General features: G+C 39.8%; 1 protein-coding gene across 5 annotated transcripts in view; it reads right to left on the reverse strand.

Annotated features, from left to right (window-relative positions):
• The window catches only part of TRDMT1 (tRNA aspartic acid methyltransferase 1), a 36,390-nt gene extending 12,696 nt beyond the window's left edge, over positions 1 to 23,694 (reverse strand). For 2 of the 5 annotated variants that reach the window (XM_076331627.1, XM_076331628.1), the window contains exons 1-5: positions 18,244 to 18,323; positions 8,399 to 8,508; positions 6,673 to 6,749; positions 5,154 to 5,225; positions 1,287 to 1,352 (exon numbers count right to left, since the gene is read on the reverse strand). In XM_076331627.1, the coding sequence (XP_076187742.1) occupies positions 1,287 to 1,352; positions 5,154 to 5,225; positions 6,673 to 6,749; positions 8,399 to 8,508; positions 18,244 to 18,307 (389 nt within the window). In that variant the 5' untranslated portion in view covers positions 18,308 to 18,323. Of the gene's footprint in view, positions 1 to 1,286; positions 1,353 to 5,153; positions 5,226 to 6,672; positions 6,750 to 8,398; positions 8,509 to 18,243; positions 18,341 to 23,649 lie in introns of those variants that run through there. The other 3 variants (XM_076331632.1, XM_076331630.1, XM_076331629.1) reach the window with 3 other exon arrangements.
• Between the last annotated feature and the right edge of the window lie 224 nt (positions 23,695 to 23,918).

Genomic DNA, 23,918 nt, shown 5'->3' on the forward strand with positions numbered 1-23,918 from the left:
ACCACCCCTTCAAAAAATATCCCATCTCTGGAGAGTACTTATAGTGTGTCAACAAGGAAAATAATCAGAAGGCAAGACATCCTATTTATTGTGAATTATAAAACAGGAGATTAAAACCACTACAAATAGCTCACTACTTCCCTCTGTTCACACACATGCCATCAGCTAAGCTTAACAAAAGGGCTAACTCAAGGGATGACAAAAATTGGTGGCTTTGATAATAACAGTGAGGTAGGACTGTACTTTATAAACAATGGAAAATCACTGAAACAGAAATCTTCTTAAAAAGACATGTCTTTTCTATTCCATGCAGACTGCACTAGGCTGGAACTATAGAAAAAGCATGAGCTGGGACCTGTACCTGGCACTGTAGGTGACGCTGCATCCCAAGGGTTATAAGAGAAAGCAAGCGTTCTGACTGGGGTGTTTTCTGAACTACTTGTTCCAAACACCGGCCAGCAAGGCATAGCCCAGGGAATCGCAGGGTCTACAGCAGCAGCCTGCACCTCCACAAAGTGTTCAAGTGTTCAGAGGACCGCTGCATGCTTAACCAGTGACAGAGCTGAACATACCTCCCAGCTGCCTGCCATATTCATTAAGGAGCATGATATGCAGGGTGGCTGCTCTCTTAGTGCTTTAAGGAATGCTATGGAAAGATCCTACTCTATTCCAGCAAGAAATGAGAAGGAAGACCACAACTCCCTGTCTCCTGCTTTGCCCACAAGAGAGGAGAATGCTCCTGCTGTCATTAGGTAACCTTACTGACAACTTTCCTCTTCCACATTTCAGAAACAGGTTAGATACAGTCTTCATACTATACCTCTGGACCATTTGATGGCAACCCTGAACCAGTGATAACCTACTATCAACAAAGGTACTGAAGAAAGCCCCTGTACTGTACTGTGATCTTAACACAAGATACCATGAGCTCCTGTCATGGATAAAACCCCAAAACCTCTGAGTACCATACCTATTGTTATTTTTCTTTGAAAATTAATACTGACCCTTTCTAAAGGACACAGGGTCATCAAATAAAATCAATGGAGTCAACTTGTTATAACATATTTTATCTGCTTAGAGAAAGAAATAGTTATTTAGCAAGTTCCTTTCACAACCTCAGATTTTCATTCCTAAATTAAAACAGTATGTTTAACCCACAGCTGCTAGCTGTCCCATCTCGCACTATTTTGTTAACTTAAACTCTAGGAAATAAAAATCCTGCCTTCCCCTTCTAAAGAAAATGTCCTTTGTTAAAAACTAAAACCTGCATATAAATTAGGCTTTACCTCGCAGAAGAGGATTCAAATCCTTTAACATTTTCTAAAAGTAGGTATTTTGGAAGCTTCTGGAGCCTACAAGGAAAAAAAAAAAATATCAACAAATCAGAGTGACAAGACGTAAACTATATTATATTCATCCCCAGATTTGTTTAGCTACAAGAAAGATCAAAGTATTTCCACATCATGCCAGCTGTTAAAGTTTAGCATCCTTAAAAAAAATGTACCTCAACTTTCAAGGTTGCCTAGACCAAATCATTTCCAACTGAATTAAAAATGTGGACTGCTGGTAATAATAAAAACCAACAAAACCCACTTATGTTCAGATGGACTGCTGTACCCTCCTGTAGCCCATGCATGTACTTCTGAAAATGCTTACCCCTGTTCATTTCCTAAAGCATAGTATTATTATTCAACAGATAAGAGTTTATAATAGGAAAGATAACTGTCGGGGGGAAAAAAAGATCACTATTTAGCCATTGAACAGAAAACTTTTGTTTTAAAGTGCTTAAACCCAAAATCAATGTCAAAATGTTGCATCAACTTTAGCAATAACACATCAGAACCAGTATACATCTAACTGCTTTAAGAAATACGACATGCTTAGAGCTCAAACTGCAGACATTCTCAATTTTCTATACTTAACTTTTTCATTTTGATGGGGGGAGGGGAAGGAGGCGCCTGAGGTTTAGCAAGATCAGTGCAGAGGTCTGGAAATAGGCTCATTCCAAAAACAGCCTATTAAATCTCTGGAGAAAGGAACATGCCCAAAACTGTGCCAGGGACCATTCTAACAATTTAGAAGCATAGACGATTCAGATTCAAGTCTCTGGGAACGTTCCCTGGCACTGATTAATTCTCTACTAAGGCTAATGTAGACGTAGTGTGTCTGCCACACATTGGGATCTCAGAACAGCATATAGAAACAGGATACTAATGCCACCAGACAGCAGCTTCATGCTTATTTAAGTCAGTAAGTGACTTTGGATTTCCACTGGTACAAATCACAGCAGAATTTGTTTTAGCACGTTCTTAACTACCATCAATTAAAGACATTCACACGAAGAATTAAAGAACTAAAGCGTTTCACAAGAAATTGGAAAATGAACAAGATACTATGTCAAATTTAAAAACACTAAAAATAATAGTGAAAAAAATACTGAACTGAAAAAAAGCAGCAGCCGCCGAATTCCCTGCATAGGAATGGAGAACATATCTGTTGGTATGTTTACCTACACCCAACATCATCATCACCTACTATGAAACTTATTTTTAAAGTAATGAATCCAGAGCATAGCCTGAAATGCAAGAGCTCATACAGGATCAACAGATCACAAGACAAGTAATCACTATACAAAGAGCACGTGTTAAGTACTTGGCAGGTATTAACATTACAAACATGTCTGTAAAAGTAGCACTTTGACATCTTAGTATTAGATTTCCCTGGGTTATGGCTTGGACACGATAAACAGACAGAATCTGGACCATTTAGGTCAGACTTTGTTTGCCCCCTGGGTGCTCCAAGGATTTCCCAGGCCTTTCCAGATCTTGAAATTGTCCTTTCCATTATCTCTAATATTTGTCTTCCCAGGCTATCTTTGAGCGTCATTTCAGCGACATTTCATTATAAAAGCCTGAACATAAGGTAGGAACAGCCAAGGGTGAGAAATTATTTTATAGTTTCCATAAACTGAACACACGCCATACCAATTTAGAATGCAAAGTGATAATTCCTGTATTAAGAATTTCCCTTTTTTGGGCTGAAATAGTCCATACTTAATGTCTGGCAAACATGTCATATCCAGAAAATACACAAACACTATCTCAGTAAAACATAAATCTATTGCAACTGAGAAACTCTGCAGAAGCCACCATCTTGAACACATTACAGACTGCTTAGTGTAAGTACTGCCTCAAGAAACAACCTGCCCAAGGGAGATAAGGGACGTCAGCAGGGTCTCATGGAGTGTTGAGATAAAGTGCCACAGCCAAGCCCAGCTCCTTTGCATCGTCATGACGAAAAACGTATGCCCTGCAGTGTCTAAAGCTTTGGTTTTGAGAAGGAAAAGCTTCTGCCCTTTATCCAGCTAAGCCCACAGCAACTAGGAAGCAACATTTCCATATTAATGCACAAGTGTCCCAAAAGCAGCCAGCCTCTTAACTGTGTCTCAGTTTAACAGAAAGGAATACCAAGGTCAGGATTGCCTTAAGGATAAGGAAGGTACTATTATTCTGACAAATTATTAACTTACACACTATCTGCTGTTTTTAATTTATCATTTTGAAACGTCAGTCTGGAGGACTGAGTTACATTCCTTGTTCCAGAAAAGACATCCTTTGCAACTTTTGGAAACCCACGTTATCTCCCTATTTTCGTGCCTCTGCTAGAAGCTGAGAAGTAATAATAATCTTTCTTTTTACCTATTACTTGTCTAACTTACTAGGCTACAGAATCTGTATTGTGCTCTGTGTTCCCTGCCACAGATTTCTTAGGTGTTCCCAGCCAAGCCACTCAGCCTTCTGTGTCTGCGTTCTCTATCTGCTGATGACAAGGGCAAAGAGGTGGTCCCATTTAATGCTGTTGGCTGCAAAAAAGTTGTTTCTGGAAGAAGGATGAAGACCCTCTTCTCCCAGTGGTAAGAGCAGTTTGAAAGAAAGCCTGTTGTTGGTACCGGTTTCCTTCTGTGCAGGCAGCATTCATTAAAAACCAAAACAAACAAACAAAAAAATTAAGAAAAAAAAAAAGAGAGCCAGCCAGACCTTTCTTTGTCCTCCTCCAATTCTGAGAGCAAGATTAACCAACGAAGGAATATATAGAGAGCAGCTGTCTCAGTCTCCAGCAGAAGCAGGACTGCCACGTAAGTGTCTGGTGGATTGTAACTGATGCAAATTCTCAGGCTCATGCCAATTGGTGCCCAATGGACATCTCAATCCAGAAGCAGAGATTTCTGCTGGATAATCTCCCTGAGCAACTGCTTGCTTCACTTCCCCAGGAAAGGTTCTTACAGTGCTATACATCTCTTCCCAGAAAAGACTACAAGCGTTACTTGGAGCTAATTTTTAACACTCTAAATAAGAACAATTTAGGAAAGCAAAGTCAACTTCGTTTGGATTTACTGTTTCAAAATTTAGTGCATAAATAATATGAATAATTATGGCTATTTTATTAGGAACTGGGGTCTGACCAGGCAAAAATGATAGATGAACACAAAGACTAGGGCACTGTTCAGACAGTGCAGTGCTATTCAATTTTTTTAGTATTACTACTTAAAACAAGAGATTGTGCTACAAACCAAAAATACACAAGCTGCCCCAAGATATCTAGAAGCAGCACCAAAAAGACAGAATAGACACTAAGAAAGAATGGGAGGGGACAGAAGATGTATTGTATTGTGCAGTCAGTAACATATTTAAACAAACTCTTTCAAATGTTACCTATTCAAAAGGTGACTAAATGTTGAATCAAAGCTTTTTCAATGTGGTATTTCAAACAATTTTCATGTTTCCATGATGCTCATTAGCAAACTATTATATTACCTACTCCTGCTTCTAAATAAAGTCAGTTCAAGTTTGATATTGAACTGAAAGTAAATAACTCAATTTGTTTCATTTATGATATAGCCACAGTTTAAACAGACACACAATAAAAAAGAAAACGAAACCCTGAAAGCATATACAGTAACTACGAGACAATAATGGCATTAGTAAAATACAAGTATTTAAGTTACATATGATCATGTGAAAACAAACAAGTAATACAACACAATACTAGTAGTATCCCTATAAAACATTATAGATGACTTGTCTCGCTGCAATATAGAACACCTACTTAGTTACATCAAAGGCTTAAGAACTGAGGTAGAAGTTCATTTATACCGTGGGAGAATATCAAGGATATAGAGAAAGCTCTTTGTCCGTGGATCAGATACATCACCTTGCAGGCCAATTCTAAGAAAGAATAAAGAAACACCTGTGTATTACTTGGAGCAGACTGACATTTGACTTACATTTTTCTACAGAATGCTGATACTTTTTGCTCTGAGTTTCAAAAAGGGATTCTGCAAAAGCATCATGTACAGACATGAGGACCTGTTCACACAGGCAGTGTCCTAAGAAATGCTCTAAGGAATGAAAGTCTGCCCTGGAATCCATCAGCGCACAGCAAGGTTAAAATCGAGCATTCAGTAATGAAACCCACTCCCCAGTCTGCAAAGCGTTTAGCATTCTGGTCTTGTCCAGCAAACCCCTTGAACATACTTGGCTCCGAAAGAACAAAAAAAATCTGAAGTTCCTGGGAATACCCAGCTATTTTATATTGAATATATTAAATTATTTCTAGGAATTAAAGCCTCAGTGCTCACCATTTTGCATATGAATAACTTTGTAACCAATTTTGTAACATTAAACTGGACAGCTCACATAGGTTATGAAAACAATAACATAATATAACGATTCCAGGCATGTGTTCCTCTAACTTATATTAGCTCTTAAAAAGAATAAAGCCTTGGTAGAAGAGCTTTAGCATGTCTCTAAATTAGTCACACAGATTTTTTTTTTTTCCACAGTATTATAAAAAAAATTTTTGAAGGAATGATTCCTGTATACATCATAGGTTTGCACAAATACATTTTTATAGATCAGCACCACTTTGGAGGGATTTCTTTTTAATTTTAGAACATTCGTTGAGATATACTTTCTTCCATAAGCAGTTTAATCACCACCAACAGAATTTTTCATGAAGGTACTACTTTACATGATTAGTTACTAGAATCTTACTTCCACAGGTCACTGCTGTCAAACTATATGAATTTGAAACTAACCTGACAAATAACATCTCAGTAAGTTCAGTTCTTGGTTAGCAAGGTATTTCTCTATACCATCCACAAAATCATTTCAAAGCCATTATCCTCTAGTCTTGGCTAAAACAGAAATATTCCTCAGAATAAACTACTTGTGTGCACATGCGATTTTCAAAGTACAAATAAGAGCAGATTACACTCAGTCTCAGGCAGAAGTGAGAAATTCCAATCCTCCTTCTGGCATTGCCCCAGGGAAAGATTAGATTGATATCTAAAGGGAAAGGAAGCACTCCTAAACAGCAAAATCTTTGAATTTCACTGTTAGAGGAACAATACAGTATGCAAAATATGTGCTGTAAGAAGCTTACTTAATTTCAACTGAATTAAAATATACATTATAAAAATGTGATCAAGATTCAAATTGCTGCATTTCTTCCACTTCAGTAAATCACATGGTGAGTAGGGCTACAACGTGGTTGCTTAGAAAGAGAAAGATACACAGGTGAACCACACATAGCGTCACTCTTGAAAACATTTCTCCTTTAACAGTACATATTGTAACAACTGCACTTTTCTCCAAAGTGTGCTATATCTACCTTGTAAATGGCTGACAGGGAGGACTCATCAAAATCATATCAAAAGATAATCTGTCAAATTCTTTCAGTGTTATGCCCTGAATAAGGAAAAAAATAGAAGAATTTTGAGTGTTGTAAACTGTATGAAACTCTGAAATCATCTTTCAGACCAAACTACCCCTCTTACTTTCACTATATGCTTCATCTAGCAAAAAACTACCTGATCTCCCATTTGACCTAATAATTTCATTCTTTTCTACCTTGGCAAACTATACAATGCAAATATGTATTTGGTTGCTTTGAATATGAATAAAAAACACTAATGATGTTAGTATCTATCCATAATCTTGAGGGTTTTATCTACTCATTCTTTCAGAAGAGGTGTAGCGGTTCTTTCAGTAGATCACATCAAAATACCAACTAGTTATTTCCTCCAAATAAAGTACCATTATTCAGATATGAAGTCTTTGTACATAAAAAAAAAAATTTAACATATCCAAAACAGCTGAAAAAATACTAGATCTTCTCAAAAGACAAAATATCTGAACAGAAAAGTAGCTCAAGTGTTAACATGGTCATTTTTACAGGTCCAGACTGTGAGTTTTAACTCTTAGGAGCTCACTACCAATGCATCCTGTAAAGCTTACTTCATTTTAGTTTTTGCCAAGTAAAAATCCATCAAAGATATTATATGGCTGAAAGCTCTACTCTGCAAAAATATTTCTGTTCAGAGAAGAATTAGGTCTGTGGCATGAACTAATTACACAGGTAGAAGTTCCTCTAGACTAATTTTAAGCAACACATAGTACAACATACTAAGGGGCCAAGAGGAGAGGAGAAGGATAATGATCACGTAACTACGAGCTAAGCAAAGAAATCACCACCTTACACATTTCGAGGGACATGTATGTAGCAAATGTAATATAACTGCCCATGGAAACTAGACAAAAGCTGCTACTTTTCCAATAAATTTAAAGAAGGTCTTACTCACTATAATCTGCATATCTATATTTTCCCATATAAAACTTTAAACTATCATTTAGCCTGTTATTATTGAGTGCTGAATAAGCAGCTAACCTTTAGCCACCTATTTAAGTCTTATTTAAGTTGGTGTCTTAAAATAAATTCAGTATCTTTTACTGTTACGTTGTAAAACTGTGAAAGATTTAAAATTACACAGTAATTTCTAAATAAATCCAGGCAAAACCACATGCCTAGTTTGCCCCTCAATTACCAGAATAGAAGCCGATTTTACCTAGTTGTTCTTCAAATAATTTGGAAAAGGGACAGAATTCGTAAAACATTTGATCTATTGAGCCCACAAAAAAAACGCAAGACTGTCCCATCCAGTATATTTTCTTGTGTTTTACTGAGCTCAACTATAACTACAAAATGAAGGCATGCCTCCAAGTAATTTAATTAAATTCTTTCAAAATACATGAAAATATTTTTTTAACCTAAAAATATTATTTTTGTCATTCCTTTATTGCTGCTAAGCATTCCTCTTGACATTCACGTAACCCTTCTTGATGCAACAGTCAAGACTTTCAGGAAAAGACTGCAGTGTGAGTATCCCTCTAACTTCAACAAGCAACCACAGCACAAGAAATCAAAGTTATTGTAAAACTGCTATATTCATAACAACATAAATTAAATCTTTTTGTTTCTCTTATTAGTAACAAGGATAGTGAAGACAACCTACATCTACAAATGCCAGACTAGAGCATAAAAGGCATTCATTACTCACCTCAATTGTCTTTGCCCATAATGGCGTGCCGGGAAAGTTGTGCTTATAAACTTCATTGGCAAGAGTGTTCACATCCACAGCAACAACAACTTCTGCAGATGTGCAGCTTTCTAAAATTAAAAAAAGAATTTGAAAACTGTAGCTTCTTTTTACTACTTTTGGAAAAATGCGTTTGTTCAGTTGCATTACAGCTACACTCAAAAATAAAAAGGAAGTTACATGATCAAACCCTGCTGTGTTGCCGTTAAAACTTTATATGAAAAATATACCGTGTTTCTAATTGTACGGCCAATACTTCCCTTATATATCCAAAAATGGAAGCTAACTGCGCACTTATTAATTTGTAGATACAGTCACACAAACTCCAACAGAGCGCATCTCTACAGTGTTCCCACCTGCACTCAAGTTGGTCTCTGTGGCCACCAAGTTCCTTAGCTATAGGAACACAGTCTCAGGCAACCTGCCGAGCCCCCCTGCCACTGCCTGAGGCTCTCCAGCCGCTGACAACTTACAGGAACTAAATGTGTTATTTTAGAAGTATACTACTTCTCATTGTGAAAAAATGGCACCAATAAATATGTTTGAGGTACGTCTACTCTTGCAATAAAACTTTAAGAAGTTTCCTGAAAAACATTTGTGCTTATATTCCAATAAAACCTTGGGCCTTGAACCCAACTGCTGCCTCCTTTGGGTTCAAGGTCCCCAAAATACCAAATGCTTTGAAGGACAACATTTGGCAGCTCCTCTTCTCTTGATATCAAAGGAAGTACTTCTGGACACTTAGAGGTGTCATGGAAAAGAAGAGAGAACAGTAACAAATCTACTGACAGCTAAAATCCTGAAAGAAAAATACACTTAAAAGAATGTAAATAAGCAATGGTTAACTTACAGAGTAACAGAATAATAGGTTCTACAGAAGGTAAAGACAGAAAAGAACAGTGTTTAATCCACTGCTTATCATGTCATGCTATTTATTATTACTAACCACAATACCTTCACTGAGGCTTTTTATCCAGGAAGATAGGCTGTGGTCACTGTTACGGCCGCAGGCAGAAAACAGTGACCATACTTCCTGATATACAAGACCAGTTTCAACCACCAGGAAATCTACATTAAGGTCACCACTACAAAGCCCCAGACGAAACATAGGCGATCTAAAAAAAATTTTTGGTAAGCCAAAAGAAACAAGGCAAATAGCCACATGCCTTTGAGTAGTCTCACAACATGCTCAAGTAACACATTAACAAATGACCTTATGAGACATCTTATGAATTACTACTAGTCAGCTAGTTATTTACAGTTTGAGAGGATGAAAAACCAACTATGATGTCCCCAGTGGATTTAATTTTGAGTGATGCAGTTATCACCCATCTACTATCTTTCAGGTTTTCAAGGCCATCTTATTGAAAACTAAAATGAAAGAGAAATCCAGCTATTGGAAAGATTGTAGCAGATATTTTAACAAAGACCAACCTGGTTCTCCTGGGTTTACTTGGTGCAATAGAGGGCAAAAAGAGTAAGAAAAAGATTTACAGACGGCCGCCCATTAAGGGTCAACATACAAATCATTATTTGCAGTTACTGTCTTGACATTTTGACCATAAATTGTAACTGAAGTATTAAATACAGGTGTATTCATGAGGACAACAGAATGACTACACCTGAGATTACAGAACAGGTATGTTAACACTGACATCTAGCGTGAAAAGAATGTTGCCTTAGCAGGTTGACTGTCTCAATTTACAAGCATATTCAAGAACCAACACTTTCATCTTCCTAAAATAAAGCTGTAACACCTAAGTAATGGGAATAAACTTCAAGTACTGTTTCAGAGACTGCTTCTCTCATTTATTCTTTCAGTTCTTAAAACACATCGTCCTGACAAGCTGATCCTTACCGTGTGTTCCAGGCACTCCAGAAGAAAAAAAAAAAAAAACAAAAAAAAAACACCAAGAACCTCAAATTATTATGTAAATTAACATATAGTTTAAAAATGACAATTGGAAAGGCAGGCAGTGTGCTTTCTCTCACAACTCGTGATTCAGACGCTCATCCTTTTTACTAACATCAATCCAATCTCTCTCTGCATACATACAAGAAAAAAGAAGTACTGGGGATTTGCATCAAGGGACTTCACAGGCCCAAATGCCTGGAAATACTGAAAGAGAGCACATAGCTAATAGTAATTTATTGAATCCCCTTGCAATACAATGTTCAGTCTAAACCAGAGATGTTAACCCACATGGAAAAGGGACAGGAACTTTTCCTGAATTATTCCATCCCCGACATCCTCTCTTCCCAATTCAAAGACCTGATAATTTTTTCAAAGCTTCTCCTCCTTTTCACCCAAAAGCTGTGGCTCACTTGTGAGTTCCTGTTATAGAACAGACTCCTTCTAAAAGCTGATTAAGCGTATTTGTGTGGAAATACCCTGGAAACGCATGAAGGAGCTCAAGCAGACAAGCAGATCTCACACATCCAACCTAACAAAGAAAAGCTTGTGTAAATTTCAAACAATGCGAAAATGAAACATTTTTAAACAACTTCTCCTGAAATTTAAGTAACTTAGATGTCAAACTGATACTCTGTTTTGCTACAGCATTTATATTTATTACTTGAAAATTACTGTAGGAATGTATCATAAAAAAGACTGAAAGCAGAATCTAAAAAAAAAAAACAGAATCAAGACTGTGTTTAACTATCCCCACTGACAAAAAAAAAGCAACTCAGGAATATGAAAATGCCCCTGAACGGCTGACTTAGTGAGATGTTAAATCAACTCCCCAAAATACATAGCAGAACTTCAACACAGAAACAGACATAGCTCTGGAGACTTTTTTTTCCCAAACAAGTATGTCCAATTTTCAAGACACAGCCATTTAAGAGAATTACAACTATGCAGAAAACAATTTAATTTTATGCAGACTAAAGAAAAAATAATATACATTTTTACGTGAAACTAAGTAGCTGCTGGAATACTTGATTTGCAATTATTCCTCAACACCACAGTTTTTGAACCAAGACTTCGCATTTCTGAAAGAGATGTTGAAGCTAAAAAGGAAACCACAGACATGATGAGGAAGTTACCGAGGGAGATGTTATGGCTTATTTTTAGGCAGATTAGATTGTAATATTCTCTCTTAGCCGAAAGCAGGTGAACTCAAATTTGTATCATCCTACTAGGAAAGTACTGATTTTGCACTTGAGTCTTAAAACCACTAGGATCCACATAGCAGAAACTCTTTAACTGTTATTTAAATTGCCTAAAGAGGCAGCAATCAAACTTTGAGTCCCAATTATCAATTTTGTTTTATACACAATGCTTACGAGCCATTTCAGCTATATAGTAGTTACTCGAGTGAAAGGGATACGCTGCTGTAATGACTGGAAGGTGCAGCATTTGAAACAAAGGAAGACAAGATGTGTGCATTAGCTTCTGATTTGGAAAAAACAAACTCAATGGGTGTCATCCTCAAACCCTGAAAATAAAATTCCTGATATTACAATATCTGTCCTTTTTCTCTTCAGAATAGATTCCTTTGTCACGTGTTTCTAGCAGACCTTAAAATTAACATAGATCTGTTTATATTCACCACTGTACTTTTCTAATAGAATCATCAATGTCAGCAGAGCACGTGAAATACACAGAGTTATACCAAGGGCAGAGCCTGGCAGATCTCAGCATATTGGAAAATCAGAGCCAGAACAATTATCTATTCTAACAGGTATATGGAAACAGATGGAAAAGGGAAGATTAGTCAGATGTTTTGTCAGTCCTGTTTCCTTTTAAAACAGAGAGCAAAGATTTCATTTCTGAGTTGTCAGCTCTTGGCTGAAATGATTACGCTGAACTGCCCATGGCTACAGTCAACGCAACTATCAGTAAACTTGATACTTGCTTCCTGCAGGACACTTAGCAACTTTTTTCATTACTCTATTTGTACAGGATTTGTTCATGTTCAGCCATATAAACTATGTAAACTTACATTATAGCACAACTGGCACCATCCTGTGCTACAAAGGGCTACATTAGAGAAGCATTACATCAAAATGAGTTTAGGTGTAAAAACTTGCTCAAATCGGCAATATTTTTGTTTTGCATTGTGCTGAATCCTAAAGCCGCTTGCCAGTTTTGTCTCCTTTGCCTCTCCTCCTGAGATAGCTATGCTCACTGTAATTATGCACACCAGTTTATTATGCTGTGCAATTCACAGAAATAATCAAATAAAATGAATAAACAGAGATAACAGAGTACCAGAGACTCAAATTCTTACTCTGTAAAATTGAAATATAACAATTGTAGAGGAAAAATATCACCAACTTTATCACTGCAAAATTACGGTATTTTTTAAAAGATGTCCTTTCATGTTTTATGCACGGAGATTTTTTTCAGTGACCTGGCAGATTACAAACGTTTGTGGCAGATCCCATTTTTCATGGGAAAACTGCCTAAATTAATAAGCCAGTTTAAGTTTGTTTTGGTTGGGAATGAGGAAGAGCAGGCTGTTTGTTTGATGGAAAGTTGCTAAGGAAATTAATTTGTAGCCACAGATTTTCTAAAAATAAAACACTATTTTTCACTGCAGAAACTCTGCACTTTATATATATAAAGAATACATTCACACACACACACATATATATAAAGTATCATAGGTTTAGACACATATGATCTAAACATCAACCTTTATAAATCTTGCAAAGTTTGGAGTACAGGGTGGGAAGAAGGAAGAAATGCACTCCCATCTCTTAGCTGCCTCAGTCTTTCAAGAGTGTGAATATGAACAGACTCACTGACTTCCGACCTTAATCAAGCTCAACTTTCTAAATTATATCTTTTTCCATGTCTTTGCTGTTAAACTTAAAATACACTCAAAACTTAAAATAAACTTAAAATGCTTTAAAATATAAAGCATTCGAAATCTAAAACTAGAAAATCTGCATATGCTGAACTATCTACAGCTAAAGTATCAACAGAGAGCTAGACAATCCCCAAGATTTTTCTTTTTCAGTTTTGGACTGAAATCTAAATTCAGGAACAGCCTTCTTTTCACTGTCAAAAAGAACCTGATTCAACTGCATAACTAAGTACTAGTAACTTCTACGTTCTCTTTCTCATAGAGAAACACTTCCGAGTATAAACTTCCATGAATTTATTAAAATTCAATTATTTCTTACTGTCGGTGAGGACAATCTCCAAACCAATTACATACTACTTGGTGCCAAATGCATTCTACTTTAATGACAGCTGCCAAAACAATGAACATCCTTATCCTGCAAGCTCAAGTATACGCTATCCGAAAACTAAGTTTATGAAAGATCACAGCCAAAAAGGGCTTCAAGGTAGAAAAGGTAGTGTCAGATTTCCCAGAAAATACCTATTTGCCAATTGAAAACACTGGCAATTTCACAGAAAAGTAGAAAGTTGGACCAGCTCTGCTAAACATAACTGGCCACAAAACTGGCTACATAACATGGCCAGGAACCAACAATGAGCTAGAACTCACCAGAGCTGCTGAATCCCTTTTGTAGAACAAGTAGCTTTCCTGGAGTGCTGCCACTGAAGTATTCCATGCTCTTTCTCTTTTCTACATGATCCTATTATTTTTTTTGGCTGTATATATTCACTAGAAACCATACCAAGAAAATAAAGTATTATACATAATATTCATCTCTCATGTATCTGGTTTATGAAAGCACTGGCGAAATGGAGGGCTTTCTTTCAAGGTTCCTATTTATACAGAGAAAAAAACCCTTCTAATATTTCCGTACTTGATTTAAATGGAAGATGCCAAACAATCTGCCATTTGCTAAACGATATCCAAAAAATTGTATCAGAGACATTTTCAAATAGCATGGTTTCATGTACACATATAGGCCTAAAACATGTAAGAAACCCTATTATTAAAGTACTTACAGAGGAACATCCACTTTTTTCTGTTTGATTTCTACATAAAAGCAAACACTTAAATCCCCCTTGTCTTTACTTTGTTCCTTTATAAACTACATAAGAAAACTGAATCCAGATGTCTAAGAGACTTAAAAAGAGAAAACAGCAGAAAGGATCAAAATGCCTGACTATATCAGTATTCCTGAATGCAATACAATTCATCAAAACCAGTTTTATATAATGACCTGTCATTAAATACTTAATTCAGTGTAAATTGCATAGAAACCTTTTTTATTCAAATTGCCCGATTGTTAGTTTTAACAACACTCAAAATGAGATTTTCATCTAGAAGTGTACAGTTTGGACTTTTTCCAAGACAAGACAACGCCTATGGGCTGAGTTCTCCTTTTTTCCCAGAAAAATAAGCACCCAGATTTGAAAAAAGTTATACCACCTGTAATGCAAATAGCATTGTATCTATCCGCTTTGCAAATTTCAATTGGTATTTAACCATTTAGTACTGTCTGGGGCCATTTACATAAATAATAATTTAAGTCTCCTCTTATACACAGTCCCTTCATCTGCTTTGGCTGGTACCACTACAAAAGAATCTCAGTCTCATTATTCATACTTATTGTAATTTCTTCAGTCAAGTGTAAACCCAGAACAACTGAAATTACAACATGCACTGACAGTAATGCAGTGTGTGTTCAGCAAGAAACAGCCTCCTTGGAAATAAATTTACCCTTTCGGGAAAGAATACAAGGGTTTTGGTTAATTCCTTCACCCTCCAAACTACACAATATATAAAGGTGACATACGATCTCAAGCCTTCATATGCACAGTTACTATCCACTGAGGCATCAGTCAATCAGTGTATCTTTTGGATGCAAGTTTACACTATTCTGATTATCTTCTAAGGCTGCATTCTCAATATTTCTGTCCTTTTAAGTATTTGTTGTGTTGTAAATGATGCTTTCTTAGGTGGCCATCCACAGGATATCACATCTGGCATTACAATTTATTAACTGCTGCAGCACATTACCGAACATCCACAAGCTATCTATTATTATGTTAAGAACATCGCTAGCTAACATTCAGTAAAGATTTGTTACATACATACATACACCAACACATGAAAAACAGCTGAGTGAAGGACTATGGCATAGGCTAAGTTTCAGGAACCAGCCCACTTTCTATGGAAATTGTCTGTAACATGTAGATAGCTCCCCATCACTTCAGAAACAAGACTACTAGAAAAGCAGTGTTACCAATACAGCTATATAGAATCATAGAATCATTGAGGTTGGAAAAGACCTCTAAGATCATCGAGTCCAACCGTCAACCCAACACCACCATGCCCACCTAACCATGTCCCTAAGCGCCGCATCTACACGTCTTTTAAATACCTCCAGGGATGGGGACTCAACCACTTCCCTGGGCAGCCTGTCCCAATGTTTAACCACTCTTTCAGTAAAGACATTTTTCCTCACGTCCAATCTAAACCTCCCCTGGCGCAACTTGAGGCCGTTTCCTCTCGTCCTATCGCTAGTTACTTGGGAGAAGAGACCAACACCCACCTCGCTACAACCTCCTTTCAGGGAGTTGTAGAGAGCGATGGGGTCTCCCCTCAGCCTCCTCTTCTCCAGGCTAAACAACCCCAGGTCCCTCAGACGCTCCTCATAAGACTTGTTCTCCAGACCCCTCACCAGCCTTGTTGCCCGTCTCTGGACACGCTCCAGCACCTCAACGACCTTCTTGTAGTGAGGGGCCCAAAACTGAACACAGTACTCGAGGTGCGGCCTCACCAGTACCAAGTACAGGGGCACGATCACTTCCCTACTCCTGCTGGCCACACTATTTCTGATACAGGCCAGGATGCCATTGGCCTTCTTGGCCGCCTGGGCACACTGCCGGCTCATATTCAGCCGGCTGTTGACCAACACCCCCAGGTCCTTTTCCGACGGGCAGCTTTCCAGCCACTCTTCCCCAAGCCTGTAGCGCTGCATGGGGTTGTTGTGGCCGAAGTGCAGGACCCGGCACTTGGCCTTGTTGAATCTCATACAATTGGCCTCAGCCCATCGATCCAGCCTGTCCACGTCCCTCTGCAGAGCCTTCCTACCCTCGAGCAGATCAACGCTCCCGCCCAACTTGGTGTCGTCTGCAAACTTACTGAGGGTGCACTCAATCCCCTCATCCAGATCATCGATAAAGATGTTGAACAAGACCGGCCCCAAAACTGAGCCCTGGGGAACACCGCTCGTGACCGGCCGCCAACTGGATGTAACTCCATTCACCAGAACTCTCTGGGCCCAGCCATCCAGCCAGTTTTTGACCCAGCGAAGAGTACACTATATACAATGTATAACACCTTCTTTTCATTCCACAAAACCTCCAAAATCTGCAGTTCCATACAAAGATATATTTTGCTCTTAATATTCTAAGAATGTCTCTGGAAATAAGGAAAACGCATCCTTACAACAGGTGGTTAGGATTATTTACAACAACAATGTAGGTACCTATTTTGATATGTTGTGTATTTTTATATATTATAAATATATAAAACATATATACACATTCAAGCAATAATTAGATAGTAGAAAAAAATGCTACACTGCCAATTGTGAGTATGTTTTAAGTAAATAAATGATGCTAAACAGATTCTACTCCGTAAGCATAACCTTTTAATATTACACAGCTCCCTGGAAAAATAACAAGATAAGGTGAGTTTTCACCTGGTATTTTTATGACAATGCTCTCTGTTGTAGAGTATAATAGAAGGGCTGCTAATACTTATGAAGGCTTAAGTATTTGAAGGATTGTAGTTACAATTAAAATTATTATGGTGATTCTCATAAATTATAGAAATGCGTGTTGAAACCTGGACTTCCAAGTAACAAGGCCCAGGGTACTTTACAAAGGAAATCAATAGTCCTGACTCAATTTTTTATTTGGGGAAGACAAGTCACAGAGAGTCTACAGGACTTGCTGAAGGTCACCCAGGCCATGCTTTAATAATTCAGCAAATCGAGCTCCAGGGTTCCTTGCACCAGATCAAAAACTCACCTGGGCACATGGTCTAACATGAACTCTCTACACCAGTTCAAATTCCATATTCAGTTTTCATATTTATAAAATGTTATACCAACCTCATATGGTCAGGCTCATTTTGAATCATGTATCAGCTACTCACCTAACTACACGCTGTGAAAACCAAGTCTATGTGCATGCCTATGGCATACCCTGGCTAATTTGATTGAGTATCATCCTGTGCATCTCCATGAACCCGATCCCATTTGCAGTAGGGGTGTGTCAGTAGAAGACAGAGCATGTATTAATGAACACAAAATCAAGGCCTTCCCAGGAGCAGCTGCCTGGGCTGAAGAAGGAGCATGGATCCCTAATTACCATCCCAATGTGCTTCTGGGTACCTGGTGCCACCCAGCTGACCACGAACACTTTTGGGCACTGCTCAGTTTACAGCCATAGACCCCTAACACAAACTCATCACTAGCCAAAACCCAGTTACCAATCCCCCTTACAACTCGCCCCCACACGGCCCCTGACAGCAGGCCTGTGAGACAGCACCAACCCCACTGCCATAAGGTCACCTTCCTGCCCCTGCAGAGGGGGAGGTTGTGCCTCCGGGGCTTGGGATGAAGGGACTAGGCCGGCCTCCCACCCCACAGCCTCCTTCCACACGTTGACTGTTCAAGACGGCGGGAGGAGGCGACACGCCGGGCTGGGGAAGGGGCTGCAGGAGGAGAGGAGCCATCTTAGCCCGCCCCATCGAGAAAATGGCGCTCTCCACAGCCTCCCCTCAGGGGTCGAGGTCCCATCAAGAAGATGGCGCCCTCGGAGGTGGGGGTGGGCGAGGAGGCGGGCGGGGGGGCGCACAGCGGGGATGCGGCGGCAGCGAGCACCGAGGGACGCGCTGGCGGCGGCCGCTCGCCGGTACCTTTCAGAGCCTGGTGCATCCCCCCGATGCCACTGTAGAGCTCCAGCACCCGCAGCGGCGCCATTCCCCCGCAGCCGGCAGCCGGCGCTCAGCTCTCCCGGCGGCCTCCCCGAGCGCCGCCCGCCCGTTCCGCCGTTCTTTCGTTCCTACCTACCTGCCCGCCCTCCTCCGTCCTCCTCAGGGCCAGCGGCTCCCTGGAGCAGCGGCTTAATTTGGCATTGCTAATTGCTCGTTAAACCCCAAAGTGGGCTTAGGCCCGGAAGATGAATCGACCCTCTGCTTTAGCCGGTCCTGCTGCCCCTGACGTGGCTGTGGGGCTGATGCTGGCCAGCAGCTCTACCATCTGTGCCCTCCTGGGAGTGAGGGATCAGGAGAAGGGCCCGCTCCCCACCATGAATCCTTTTGGGGTCAACGTCTCCTCCCAGCCAAGGGCTCCTCACAGGGGCAGCGATGAAATCCCCAACCCCGTTGCCCTTCCTCAGGCCTTACGCCACCACAGGGTGTCCAGCACCCGCTGGAGGTGGAGGCCAAGCCCGGCCGTTAGTGTCAGGGCAGCAGGGAAGGGCAGGCTGGAGACTGAAATGAATTTGGGTGGCTTGTGCCCAGCCAGGTCACAGAGAAGGGGGATGCAGGGCAGCAAAAGGGGCTTATCCCCATGCGGGGGGGGGGGGGGGGGGGGGGGGTGCTGGCCTGCTGGGCAGCTGTTGCAAATGGTGCTCGACAGTTTTATGGGCTCAAGCGTTTTGTGATTTCAGTGTGCAGCGATGTTTTTGAGAAGTTGTTTCAAAGCCTTCACCACTGGTGGAACAGGAAGGAAGGAAATAACTGATGAAACTGTTCTAATTTGCCCCAACAGTACGAAATTGCTTTTGCTAAATTGGAAAGGAAGAGGCAACTCAAAGACATTGTTGCCCATGAAAAGTAGTTTGTTTTTAAAACAAATGTTAGACAGATGCATTTACAGATATATATATATAACAACCAGAGTAAATATCTTGCACACTATTATGTCTGTTACCCACCACATACAAGTAGACACTCACCTATGCCACAGTTTGCAGATTTAGATTGTAAAGATGAAACATTAAAAAAAAAAACCAACCCAAAACCAACCTTGAACACGTTTCTCCAATAATTTCTTGAGTTGATCATACTTGTGTGCAGCTTCTTAGAAAGCTGTCAGAAATAAGGTGGATTTGAGGAATATTTATTCTTCCTTAGAAGCTGCCTCATACAGCCTGTCATAGTAGCTCCTACCTCTTGCCTTTCAGTGGAGGAAGGATTTTTAGCTGAAACTGGAGGGCAAAAAAGAGAGAAATCTGCTGCCTTTCAATGCACTTCTCCAGAATATAGGACACATCAGCTGCAGAAAACAGTGGAATTGGAAACAAAATTTCAAAGTAAGAATATTGGTCCTTGCCAGCTTTTTCAAAACAGTTCTGTCATTCACCTGTGGATCTTCATCATCAGGGTCTGGGGCTGCTGCTTTATTTGTCAGCCATGGAAGTAGGCAGGTGACTAAAACAAGAAGACCAAGGTCTACTTTTAGAATTTCTGAAAGGAAGTGCAGCAGCCGAGGTACCAGAGGAGAGCAGTGCGCATTGCAACCAGCGGTGAGGCAGGTTGCCTGCACGGATGGCTGACGGAGAACTGAGAAAGGTGGGTGAATCACATGGCATAACAAAAATGGGAATGTGCTAGCTGGAGAAAACAGTCATGGGACAAAGACAGTGAAGGCTCTGAAGATGAGAGTTCAAGATGATAAAGGTGGCCACAAAGAGCAAGGTTGTTATCAGCTAAGAAGATACACTTCAGTAGGACTCCTTCAAAATACAGATGCAAGGTGAAGGTAAAGAAAAAGGCAGCTTTTAGACTACTGAAATTAGTAAAGCTGATGAATGAGTTTGAGCTCCTTGTATTACTATTTCAGCAACCTATACATCACAGCAGTGCTAGATACTGTGATGAGCAGGAGCTGTAGGCAGCTGGGAGCAGTTCATTTATTTGGAGCTGCCCAGTACCTGGAGCAATTAAAGCTATAGAGGAGCAGTATTTCCTTATATCAAACAGGGAGACATAGCTGAGCCCTGTTTTTCCCTCTCCTTTCCCTGAATCCAAGGTATTCTTGCCATTCACACATGGGAAAGGTGGAATCTGGTGGAGAACGCAGCAGAGATGTCTTTGCTATACTGGTGGCAGTATAACATTCCCTGCTTAGGGAAAATCCTCCACCTACCTCCTCCACCAGGCATCCTCTGTGTAGTAAACCAGAGAATCTGATAAACACGCCTCCGCTCGGGCAACAAAGAAATTCATAAACTAGGTTGGGATTTTATTGGCTGCTTCTTGCAAAGAATGGGAAACACCAGAATTTCCCTAGTGCTCATTTTTAAACAACTGCCAGTAGTCAGTTTTATAATCCTGTATAACTCTGTCTGCCCTAACCTGGTTCTCATTATTAATTGACAGCTGCGAAAAGGACCAAAATGAAAACAGGGAATCTGCAAACAGTTACTCTTAGTGCTCTTCCCTTTTAAATGTAAAGTCAGCATAATAATAACCATAGGTTTTGGATCAGATCTTACATAATACTATTTAAGGTATGCTGCTTATTTCAGAGATTGGGGCAATGGCCGAGATCCGTGGCCACTCATACCTTTCTTCTTACAAAAAAGCTGAATGATTCCACAGAGAGGATGAGCCCTGTGAAAGCGATCGTTCATACTTCACTCAGAAAATCTTACTAACACATGCTGCCACTGCCATGGGGCAGGCTAAACAGTTGCTCACTCTCGATTTTGTGACCCCAAAGCAGCCACATGTCTGCAAAATTTTGCAACTGGATCTCTCTGACTTACTGAAATTTGGATATTGTGACAGCTCCTTCTTTCTCCACTCTGTGCTATATGCAAATATATATATGCGCTATATCCTATGGACAGGATTCCTGTAAATCTCAGTGAACATTTCATTTGATTAACAGAGGAGATTAATAACAGAGTTGGAAGTCCAATGTCCACCTCTGAACTCTTAACATTTTTTAGGACACAGGTACGGGCTGTTTCATATATCAGTTATGGCTCAACAATATAGCTGGCTTTAAATAACAATTGATAGGCTTTTCTAAAAATATGTTAGTTTATTCTAAATAAGCACATCTATAGAACTACGATAATGCATTAATGAAGCAGCTATTTTCTTGACTCTAATGTATTTATAGTAAAATATATTTTAAGCAAACTGATCATTTAATGACATTTTTAAAGCTGTTGACATAAGCATGTGATACCAGCATTTTCATTGAGACAGCTTTTGAAAACTCCTGCCTCCTAGCAACTAGCAGCATTTCCTCAATGTAGAAGTTTCCAAAGTTTGCCCACATCTCTGATGAGTGGTATGATACAGGTAATCATGCTAGATCTGAAACTGTTGCCCTGGTAACCAATAAACACATCCAGTGAAACAGCTGCATGTGGTAAGAGGAACACGCAAATGAAACCACTGCAATATTTTCTTTCCTTACAAAGCTTTAGAATTGTTAAAAATGTTACAATTATCAATGCTGCCAAACAGCATCACAGAAACATGCAAAAACCACTGCCTTAAGATTCTGCATTGTACTTGGCAACTGAACGGTAAAATTACAAACTATGACTGGACCGTGTACTCTTGTCCTGGAAGTGAGAAGAAAAGATTTTCACTGTTGTGTTTCTATAATTCACACCAGCAACAAATGCACACAACAAACACACACAAAACATTTTATAGACATCTCAAGCCTTCTGCAGTTACACGCAGCTCTTCTCCCTGCGCTCCCATCTGCAGCAGAGCAGAGACTAACAGGCCAGCAAGGCCTCTGCCTGCACCCGGCTGTGAGCAGAAGGTTGCCAGACTGCAGCACATGTCACAGGACTTTATTGATGCCGTAATACTGCAGCAGTATGAATTGCTTCAAGTTTCCTTTGAATATAACCCCTCAGCGTAAGGCTACGTAATGGAAGCTAGTAGACCTGTAGCTGTGACGTGTTTGTGAGCATTTGCTCTATATTCAAAAAATGGAGAGCAACCAAGAAAAATCTCTTTCTGCTGATACACCAAATGTTTAGAAGTGCATTCACAGCGATCAGCCAAAACTTCAGTACAGGCAAATGTTAATGTTGATCGCTGAACAACAAACAATGCTTCTTATGTCTGAATGTCTAGTATAACCTACTAAATACCTAAATGAGGATCAGAAGAGTATACAGACAGCTGTCTAGAAGGGAAGCTCATGTTCTGGGTCAGAAATCACTGTGGCTAGGAAGGAATGTGAGGCATGTCATACCCTTGCAATGCAATCACTGAATTGAAAAAAATTACTGAGACTGTCTAGCATAAATTAGTTTCCATAACTGTTGGTCCAGTAGGTTACCAATAAAACTGAAAACCTTTTGCAGTTTATCAAAATTGATCTGTACTGGATGCAACGTTTCAGGAGGGAATTTATCACTTGTTTTCTGCTGAAGTGATGCTCAGTAAAGGTAACTCTTGGCCACAGACACGGCGTTTCTGGGAAGCCTGCTGGGCCATGCCAGTATGGCTAATGAAGCCTACGATTTTCATTTATAATGCCACGCATCTGCAAGACTAGAAATGAAACCCACATCAAAGCAGGTTTGTTAGTCTCTCCCAACACGTTTCTAAGAACTCTATAGAGGGGAAATTTATGTAGCTGAAATTATTTGGAAGAGTCATCAGACACAAACATCTTTAACCTTTCTCTTTTCAAATCTATTAATCTCTCCATTTTGGGATTTTATTTTCAAGTTCTAAAGCTATGCATATACTCTGTATGGAATAAGGAATAAAAAGACATTGCTTCTCTAATTAAATCTTTACTTTTCTGGTTTAAATAAATTTAAATCTAAATAAATCCGTCCTGATTGTTATGTTTGGCCTGCAGTGGTCACTCCGGCTGGGGGAGAGGCATATGTTTACATAATGTTACTGACTTTCTTGTTGTACTTACACATTCCAGTGCTTGACAAAAAAATAAAGGAAAAAAAAAAGGCTAGTAACCAAAAAAAAAAAAGATAAAAAACCTTCGCTGAACTGAACAAAACAGACTCTGAGCTCTCTAAGGCCCGCTGCAGTCAGCCAAAAGATTGCTGCTGCAATGAATGTGTTTCGAATCAGACCCTTGAAGGGTCACAGGAAACGGGTGACAGCAGGCACGGAGCCAGGCGTTCTTAAAGGGGGGATCAGTTCAAGCCACTCCGGCAGGATGAGGTAATGGCGTGGGAGATCCCAGCTCGCTTGCAGGGGCAGGAGGAAACAGCACGGTGCCTGCTGCTCTCTCAGGGGGAGGGGGGATGAGGGAAAGGAGAAAACAAGAGTGCAGATGGCAAGCCTGGATGTGCCTCTTACCTTTTTGCTTACGGCAGGAGTTTTCATCTCCAGCATCCCCGTATGATGTTCATAGTATATAGGGTGCAGAGTGACAAACGGAGAAAGACTTGTAGCTGTGTGTTGGTGTTGATCATGCTGTTTGCTCACAAGGCCATCTAGTATCACCTAAAGCTTTTGTGTACCACAGACTTGTCTTTTTAGGAGTTCAGCCCCTGCTCAAACTTTGTTTTTTCATACAGTCCCATGTGATGAGTTTAATCTTTGACTAAGACTGTAGTTAGCACAGG

Source organism: Aptenodytes patagonicus, chromosome 2 (genome assembly GCF_965638725.1).
Source record: "Aptenodytes patagonicus chromosome 2, bAptPat1.pri.cur, whole genome shotgun sequence".
Lineage (NCBI taxonomy): Eukaryota > Metazoa > Chordata > Aves > Sphenisciformes > Spheniscidae > Aptenodytes > Aptenodytes patagonicus.